This window comes from Buceros rhinoceros, unplaced genomic scaffold (assembly GCF_000710305.1).
Source record: "Buceros rhinoceros silvestris isolate BGI_N320 unplaced genomic scaffold, ASM71030v1 scaffold40547, whole genome shotgun sequence".
Taxonomy (NCBI): domain Eukaryota; kingdom Metazoa; phylum Chordata; class Aves; order Bucerotiformes; family Bucerotidae; genus Buceros; species Buceros rhinoceros.
This window is the reverse complement of record NW_010423466.1, coordinates 2,377-11,513: the sequence shown is the minus strand read 5'-3', so window position 1 is coordinate 11,513 and position 9,137 is coordinate 2,377. Positions and strand designations below refer to the sequence as shown.

Sequence of the window (9,137 nt, the reverse complement as noted above, 5' to 3'; positions counted from 1 at the left end):
CTAGCAGGGAAGGGCTCAGAATTGGACACAGTATTCAGGGGGCAGCCTCCCCAGTACAGGGGGACGATCCCTACCCTGGTCCTGCTGGTCACACCAGTGCTGTCACAAGCCAGGATGCCACTGGCCTTCTTGGGCACCTGGGCACACTGCTGGCTCCAGTTCAGCCACTGACAAACAAACACCCCCAGGTCCTTTTCTCCAGGGAGTTCCAGCCGCTCTTTCCCCAGCCTGGAGCATTGCAGGGGGTTGGCGTGACCCAACTGCAGCACACAGCACTTGACCAGACATTGGCCTCTGCAGCTCCAGCCTGTCCAAACCCCTCTGAAGAGCCAGGAAGAGTTGTTTGGGTTTTTTTTTTAAATGTTACAGTTGTCCTAGGCAGAATGACAGATAAACACGAGCATTGTGGATGCCCTACCTTGCCCAGAGCTTCAAGGCTTAGACTGAAGGTGGAATCCAGGTAGAAGTGGCACAAAGGCATCCCCAGCAGTCACAGAAACTGACTGCACCAAAGTAGTTAATGAAGTAAAAAAACCCAGAGAAACCATGAGAAAGTAATGAAAACCATAGTAAAAAGTCTGAAAATGTACGAGCTATTTGGTGACAAAATGGCCAGTGACTCCAGTGCCCACCCACTGCCCTCACAAGGGCCATGCTCTGCTTTAACATCCCTAGTAGTGGAAGAACACAAAGAGCACAACCATCCTGGGGCTCTCCTCTCCAACCAGCAAGGAGGAGAACCCACAAGAAACGCTCAAACAAAAAAAGCCCCAAGTTTTTAATTGACAGATTCCCCAGAAAACCGATACAATGCTCTTTTCGGCACAGTGATTTTTTTATTCCAATACAAACAGGAGTGGAAAGCTGGGTGGGTTTTCCTTGGGACAGAAATCTGGACCTTGTTAAGCTTCACAGTTTATCCATGGCATCTTGCTGCACCCCACATTAGTGTGGCGAGTGCTTCTGATCAGAGGTATCATCGTTGGGCAGTACAGAGGGGCTGGAAGAAGATCTCCCCTCATGGCAATGCCACGTCTTGTGTGTCCTTGTGACACCTCCTCAGCATGCTGGACCATCCCCTCACAGGGACAACCCAGGACTGGTCCCAGCTCTGCAGCTCTACTCAGCCTTTTGTCTGACGGGAATTCTCTCAGTCAAGACGGAGATGTAGAGTTTCAGCCACGCATAGGCGATGCCCAGAGCACAGTATACGGAGGTCAGCATGAGAGGGACAAACGGAAAGCGCTGTTTCCACGGGGTCAGAGGGAATATAATTTCACAGAAGATTTCCAAAGGCACCAGTTGGATGAGGTAGATTGTTTCCAGCCAGTTCAGGAGAGGCCTCTCTCTCCTGACAGAAGAATTGAAAAAAAGATAGCATGAAACACATGATGTGAACTTAGGTGGCTTTCACACCGAGTTCCCAGACGCCCTGGAATGGAGTTGCCATCTCAGCAGCCGCTGTGCTTCACCTCCCACCGTTTCAGTGATCAGCTGAACAGGGACTTTCACTCACACTCGTTCCAGGGACACTGGTTTATGCCAGCAATGGCAGATTTATCATAACCACTTTCCCCAAGCTATTGGTTCTATGTGCTACAAACCAACCCCTGCTGCAAAGGATACTGGTAGTAGGGTTTTGCAGGTAGTTTACAAGGGAATTCCTGTTCTTCTGGAAGGAAGTTGAGGTTTTTTTAAAGTTAGGAACAAGAAACTCAAAGGTTCCATCTCTAGACAAATGAAGCTGCTGCAGAGGTTTCAGTGAGAGACAATGTCTCTCTGTAGCTCTTGAGACAGAAGAATTGAATTCTGGAATACTAAGGGGGGAAAAGCAGCCCAGCTGGAAGAGAATTCCCTAAAAGCAGGGATCTGAAGTACCAAATACAGGTTTAGAGCATTTCTGACATCCCTCACTGCAGCTGACTTTGCCATGGGAAGTTTGGGAAATATTCTGTGCTGTTTACCCCTCATGACACTGTTCCTGGGGACTGAGAAAAAATGGTTTTGTTCGTGGTGCTGGGAATTTAATTACCTGAATAGAGATTTCAAGGAAGAGAAGCTATAAACAGTGAACAGCAGCATGAGGAGGATTTTAATTGGAAGTTCTGGAACAGAAGGAACATAACATACTTTTAAAAGTAATTACAAAAGCCTCTTGCTGTATAAATTTCAGTATCTTTAAGTCCTGCTAGTCACATTTGCATTGTCCAACTTAATTATTTCCTCCAAACAGAACTGAATGTTTTACTGCTTAGAATACCTACAAATATGCACATGTATTTACTACAGCAAATGCCAGATATCTGTAGGACACTTCAATTATCTACAAACATACTGAACTCACTCATGATAATTACCATACCACTGCAAGTCAGATTTTCCTATTAAAAATCAAAAATTACTGGGCTGGGAAGCTTAGAACAAGTGTGACAGCCAAATCAGAGCTATTTCATTCTAGGTTGCATGGGAGATAAAAATTAAGTAATGGAGGAAGTTTCTCATTTTTCAAGGCAGTGGCTTTCACTACGGCAAATAAGCAGCATCAGGTCAAAGGAGTGAGTGTGGACCTGAACTCTCCCAGAGGATGACGATCAGTGTTGTCATAGCTATGACAGCCTTTATGATGGGTTTCAGTGAAGCAAAGGCATCCTTGATTAATTCAAAAGGGAGGAGGAAGGAAGAGTTTGTCACAAGTCTGTCCCTATGCCTCTTCTACAGCTTTTAAAACCAACGTTTCTTCTTACTAGTCAGAGAGGCTGTATTTATGGGGACAGGCTGACAGAGCCTCCTGCAGCTTCCAGCTTACAGAAAATAATCCGAAGCCTTTACCTGCACATCATCTCTGGGAAAAACACCCCAAAGCATAGGAAGAAGGAAAACACTTTACCTGGTGGTGTGAACAGCAATGGAAAAAGGGAGAAATGCCCCGTGGTTGTCAGAACCAAGTAGATGCCAGCATCCTTCGCTCTCTGAACAGAGAACAAACTGGAAATGACAGAATTTTGTTACACTTTTGTCTTTTAGTGAAGAAACCTAAATTTCAGCAAAGGCCTACACAATTCACAAGTGATGGAAAAACACCTCAGATCATGGTACCCCAGTCCCTCCAAACACTGCACCTGCAATGCCATCATCTGCTTCCAAACCATGTGGCCTCAGAGATAGAGATGCAGGAGCAAAACCAGCCAGAAAACCCTCCTCCAGAACACCACACCCCCACTGAACACAATCATCAGAAACGCCTGAAGTTTTCTACAAAAGGTCTTTTTTCTTTGCCAGCTGGCTGCCACCACTGTCATCGTTACTTTTTCCTCCTTCTGCAAGCAGCCTAACAGACAAACCCCTTTCTTCTGTGAGCGTGGGGTGTTTTTTCCACATTATTCTAATAGCAACCAAGTGTCTGATTCCAAACACACTGATTTTCTGCTATACTATCCATCTTAACGCACCTCATCATTCAAAGAGACACAAAACAGTGTACATAGTGTGCAGGCCTGTGTGCCAGACTAAAAATTCATTGCTTATTCATCCCGACACCCTGTGCTTCCCTTCTGATCCTCTGTAGGTGAGCACAAAGCTTCGCTGTGCCCCATGTAGCCGATTCGGGAATCGGCCACTGCCAATAAAGCTCTGCTTAGAGCTTCTGTCAATGCAAGCTATTGTAAAGCACAAGCCAGTGTGAGCTGCCATAAGATACTCTTTGTTTGACACCACACCAGTTTCCTACATGTGCTACACCAGCATCAGCATATTCTATTGCTAAGACGGCCACATTTTATTGTGCTTAAAATTAATTTCCTTGAAGCACACTAAAACTTTACAGCTTAAGGCCTTCTATAAACACATTTGTTTCCTGAAATACTCTGAAAACAAAGTGATCCTCTTTGAGGATTCCTCAACAAGTAGCTGCAGGTTCGGTTTGGCCAACTCCTACATAAAAACAAACAAAAAAATCACTTACCTTAGAGGCAGAATCGCAAGGAGAATTGCTTTCTCGTGCACGTGCCAGCCAAACATGAAGGAACTGAGCGCACAAAGAACAAGGCACTGCAGAAAGCCTCTGGGCCCTTGAGGTTTAAACCAAAGACAGAAAACAGAAGGCTAGAAACGACAGGCAAAAACAGGGCTTCAGTGAAGAGTCTGGTAATCCTGAACACAAGCCACTGCCCAGTGAGATGTTCTGCATGTCCATAAACACCACCCAGGTCATGCTGGTGAGGCACAAGCATTATCTAGCACCGGAGGAACTGTACCTATCTGGGCATACGAGCAGAGGCTTAAGGACTTCACGAGCGTAACAGGCGGGGAAACGCAGGCTGAAAGACCACAGCCAACCCCTGTCCTTGTGTGGCAAGAACTGTCTGTGAATCTGAGCCACTAAACTTCTTCTATCAAAGTTACTACCAAAGAGTTGAAACAAGATCTCCCGTTAAAGGGTAATTGCTCATTAAGTGAAAAAGACTCTACCCACATCATTACTGAACCTTCAACTCTTTGCCTGTCAGGTGAAGAACACTACACTTACCTGTAGCTCATGCTGTTAGGAACACCATAGACTGCTCAGACAGTTCCATCAGTGTCTCTACTCACATCCTAGTTCAACTAACTCCCATCACAAAAGGCTGCTTCAAGCTCAGCATGAGGAGTGGTTTTGAGCCAAGATTGCTTTTAATCTCTTAACTGTGCTAGAGCTGACACAGGCCATAGTTTTAGCCATACCTGAAGTAATACTGTGTATCAAGAAAGATATTAAATCCACATTTACCCTAATAGTTGTTACTATTATTTTGGGGTTTTAAGAAAGCTTATGTGTTGGCCTGGAAATAAAATTCATGTAAAGTGCACTCTTATCCAATAAAACCTACTAGGGACAAAACACATCAGGTTTCCAAAAGCCATCATTTGTTCTTACCAGTATAGATATGAAAGTACAGATTAACGTTGCCAGTGGAGTCACGGAAGGGAGGACGGTATGCTGAAATTCTTGAACCAGTCCTCCTGTCATTGAGGCTTCAGGAATTTTTGTGGGATCAAGCAAATTACACTTTAAACCTAAAAAAACAGAACAGAAAAAAAAGCACAAACCAATAAATGTTCATGAAGAAAACAGAAGTTGCTGAAGCAGATACATGGTCAAGTTTGTTCTATTTTAAAAGATAAAGCAGGAAGATTGATTTCTGACCTACCCCTGGAGACATCATGCACTGGATTATGTGACAATCGGACAATTTAAGGCAAGCTGAAAACATAATTTACTACCTGGATTTCAAAAGGGTAAGACTAAAACCGAGAGCTCTCTCTGCAGATAGACACCGAACTGCAAGGTTCACATACTGTACCCAAAATTGTTAGAGCTTTATCCAGGGCATTGTACAAGGCCCAGAAGTTTGGGGCCCAGTAAGCATGGCAGAGGCCTCGCTTGAAAGGAAAAAGCCGTGCAATGACTTGAGGCAGCTGGCCCTGCAGAAAAGAAAAACAAAATAAAAGGCCTCTTGAGATGAGATGTGGTTCGTATTTTTATCACACCATGTTCTAACAGTTCAGGGGAATAACAGGTGAAGAGGGGGTTATTACCAGTACTATGAAGGGGCCCAATGAAAGGGCAGAAACAAGACAGACGATCAATCCCAGGAGAGTTAGGTGAAGCAAGCTGAAACTTCTCCACTTCAGGGACCCGTCTACAGGAAGCAAAGAGATTATGAAATCAGTTTCTGCAGCAAATGGAGAGGGAGTCAAAGTACTCCACGCTAACAGCAAATTGCCAGCACCATCTCAAAGCAGCACACAGCCTTTTCTGTCAATACATTCAGTTGCCTTCTCCACCTGTTAACTTTATTTTTCCACACTGCAGCTCCTCCATTACACAAAATCTCAGCATTTCCTCTGTGAGGAATATCAAATGTTTTTCAGTGCTAAGAATTGGAGAGAAACTCCAAAGAGGACTCTGAAATAGCTTCTGATGTCATCTAATAATTTCATACCCAGAATAATTCTTACGGCTTCAAACAGCCAGCTGCAGTTTTTTCATGTTGGGTTTCCTTCACAACTCCCTAAAACATGAATTTTACATAAATACATTTCATAGATCTTTAGAGATCTTACCGATCTGCTCCCCACGCAGAACTTTTGTTTGACCCCCAGCCATTTTGTCCTAATGGTATCTGTGTGTCTTGTGTCTTCCCCAGGCGCCACTGATTACCGCGATCCCCCAGACAGGAGCGAGGAAAATCCCACCTTACCTGCATTATTTGCAGTAAAACAATAGGATCGCAGCAAGTAAACGCCGTATGCTGGAGCCACATATACGTAGATGTGTTTGAAATGCAGAAGAACCGCAAAAAGAAAAGCGCCCTCCAAGTACCTTTTCTGAAAGAAAAGCAAAACAAGATTTTCCACTTGTTTCTCCCTTTGTATTAAGTTTTAATGGTCCTCACACCTCAGGTGACAGAGCATTTATCACAGGCAGAAAAAAAGAGACTATTTAATTCTAATTACAAACTCAGTGTTACAGACAAGAATATGGAGGGGGAAACTGTATCACATGATACTGGGAAAACTGGGGTAGGCCTTGCCTCCCCACAGCTTGAGGGGTGTGTTTCTAAGGACTGGTGACTTGGGAGAAAACCATGCCATGCTTCTGAGGAGTGACAGAGAATTTCACTTTCTCACAGGGAACTGCGATGCTACAGCATCAGCAAGGAATTATGGTGAGTTTTGTGTTCTCCTCTTCCCCCCGCAACTGAAGATCCAGATAAGCACCCCTGAACTTTGAGCTGCTTCCAAAACCTTCCATATGAACAGCTCAGCAGAGCCCATTAATGCACCTAAAATACACACGGCAACCCACAGAGCAGAGCCACTTGAGCTTACCTGACAGAGTCGGGCAACAGAAAGCAGCATCAGCCCGCAGAGAAAGCCGTTGTACTGAAAGTGAATATCTGAACTCGAGTCAAGAGAGGCATAAAGCAAACTTCCTGTACTGCTGTCAGTCTTCCGAGGAAGACTCAAACTTATAAACAATAAACTCAAACTAAAATGGAATTTAAATAAAAGTAACCTTAAATTCACTCCACCTAGACAGAAAGTGATTACTTAACCACACCTGTAAGCACAGACACAAAATCTACTCATACTAGTTCAGTATGTTCATGAGAGCACAACAATCTGACCACATACCATCACCCCACTTAGGTGATACAAACCAAAACAAGTAACAGGTTAATTCACTACTTTTTGAGGTTTTAAATACTACTTTCTGCCTCTCATTGGTTAATGGATGGAGACAGCAGCCCTCACTCAGCCACCACCACCTGTAAGTGAGCAACTTAGACAAGGACTGGGACAGACAAAACTAGCCCTTCCTATAAAAGAATCCCCGTTCCTCCTCAAAAAAGAGGAAAGAATCCCTCTGTTCCCTCCTCAACAGATCAAGGTGTCAAGACTGACACACAATAATTGGACTTTCCAGGGGTGTTTATCTTCTCTAAAAAAAACAACTTGGTAATTCTCACATAACATTAACCATAAGCCTGACCATAAAGCACTTGTAAAGATTTTCCTTGCCATGTGGTAAACCGAGAACACCACCCAGCAAAAAAAAGGGTATCTCTGCTAATACTGCTGTAGGCAGGCAGAGAGGCAGCCAGCAGGAACAGACATGTTGCTGCCAGACTGGTCCTCCTGCAGTTCTGGCACATCACACCAAAAACTGAACAATTTCCTTTTTGTGAACTAATAATTCTAGGGAAAACATGAAGTCAGTCAACTAAACCCACAAACCAGAACAGCAGCATTACTTGCTGCCATGGTATAATATCCATGGGTTTGTACCTCTTGCTGTAACAGGTTGTTATAAAAAAAACACAAAACACAAACAACCCACAACTCCTTGAAAGGATACGATCCACAATTAACAACCCGAAATTCCACAGGAGCAGAACAGCAAGTATAAAGGCTGGTTTTTCCAGGATATCCTTTGCAGCTCGTTTGCCATTTACCCATCTGCAGCACCTGAACGTGAGCAGAAGAGACAGAAGTGTTACTTGAAACAGTCAACAAAGCCATCAGTCTTCCGAGAGCTGAGAATGCACTCAATCTCCAGAGAGCTATTCCATTAGGCTGGAAGGCGGCAACAAAATTCTTGCTAAATTCATCAAGAGACGACAGTGTCATGAATAAAGTTTAGCAAAAAAAGGATTTTAAATTTCAACAGCTGTTGTATGTTCCACATGCTAAAGCTTAAGTAGTCTCAGGTTCAAGTCTCACATTTGTTGTTAGAGTTGTCATAACCTGTTTGCTGTTACATTCTCTTGAATGAACAACGTATTGATACATCTGAAGACAACATACCACAATGTATTTAAAGTCTTCTGCTGGACATTAACCTGGCTCCCCCCAACATTATGAGCTATTTCTGTTGGTTAAAAAAAAAAATCTTAATTACTCTTCAGTGTGAAGCCATATGGTCTGCATTATTTTTGAAGGTAAGGTTAGATTGGATTAAGAAGTTGCGGATGATTTATGCTGAATTGCTAGAGCCATTTTAAGAAATCCAGCTCATTCATGAACCCGATTCAAAACAATAAATGGAAAAAAGCTGCAATGCAAAACCAGCCCGTTCCAAATAAAGTAATAAAGGAGCTAAGGCAGTGCTCTAACAGAGCATCTTCTACCAAGATTTTGATGTAATAAAATGACGTAAGACCTTTACTATCTCCTCCCCCATACTCTTTTGGTGTAAGATAAAGATTTCTACACATACAACCTCAATATTGTTAAACTAGACTTGGAATAACCAGTTTATCACCAAAGAATACCAAAGCCACTGGAGTGAATTAGCATATTTGATGATACTGGCATTTTCTCGCAAGTTTCCTTTATACTTCTACTCTAGAAGAGCAGAAAATTGACAGGAAGAACCAGTTGGGCACACCTGAGCTGTCCTCAAACTCTTACAAAACAGACCTGGTGACAGAAACAAAACACCTGTAAGGTGTGAGACAGCAGCTACTATCTGAACATGTCCAAACCCCATCACCCGTACAGCAACAGCATCTCCGACAACAACAGCTACCTTGTGTTTAGCAGTGCACTCCAAATGTCTCCTTGAATAGGTTAAAGCAACTCTGGTATTTCCC

At 43.5% G+C, this 9,137-nt stretch overlaps 1 protein-coding gene across 1 annotated transcript in view; it reads right to left on the bottom strand.

Moving 5' to 3' along the window:
* Positions 1–1,119: 1,119 nt before the first annotated feature.
* Positions 1,120–9,137, bottom strand: part of ALG8 (ALG8, alpha-1,3-glucosyltransferase) — a 10,388-nt gene continuing 2,370 nt past the window's right edge. Inside the window, exons 4-13 of the mRNA XM_010140426.1 lie at positions 7,901–8,010; positions 6,871–6,938; positions 6,240–6,366; positions 5,575–5,678; positions 5,340–5,460; positions 4,913–5,052; positions 3,962–4,101; positions 2,888–2,985; positions 2,033–2,105; positions 1,120–1,351 (exon numbers count right to left, since the gene is read on the bottom strand). Of these exons, the coding sequence (XP_010138728.1) occupies positions 1,120–1,351; positions 2,033–2,105; positions 2,888–2,985; positions 3,962–4,101; positions 4,913–5,052; positions 5,340–5,460; positions 5,575–5,678; positions 6,240–6,366; positions 6,871–6,938; positions 7,901–8,010 (1,213 nt within the window). The remainder of the gene's footprint in view (positions 1,352–2,032; positions 2,106–2,887; positions 2,986–3,961; positions 4,102–4,912; positions 5,053–5,339; positions 5,461–5,574; positions 5,679–6,239; positions 6,367–6,870; positions 6,939–7,900; positions 8,011–9,137) is intronic.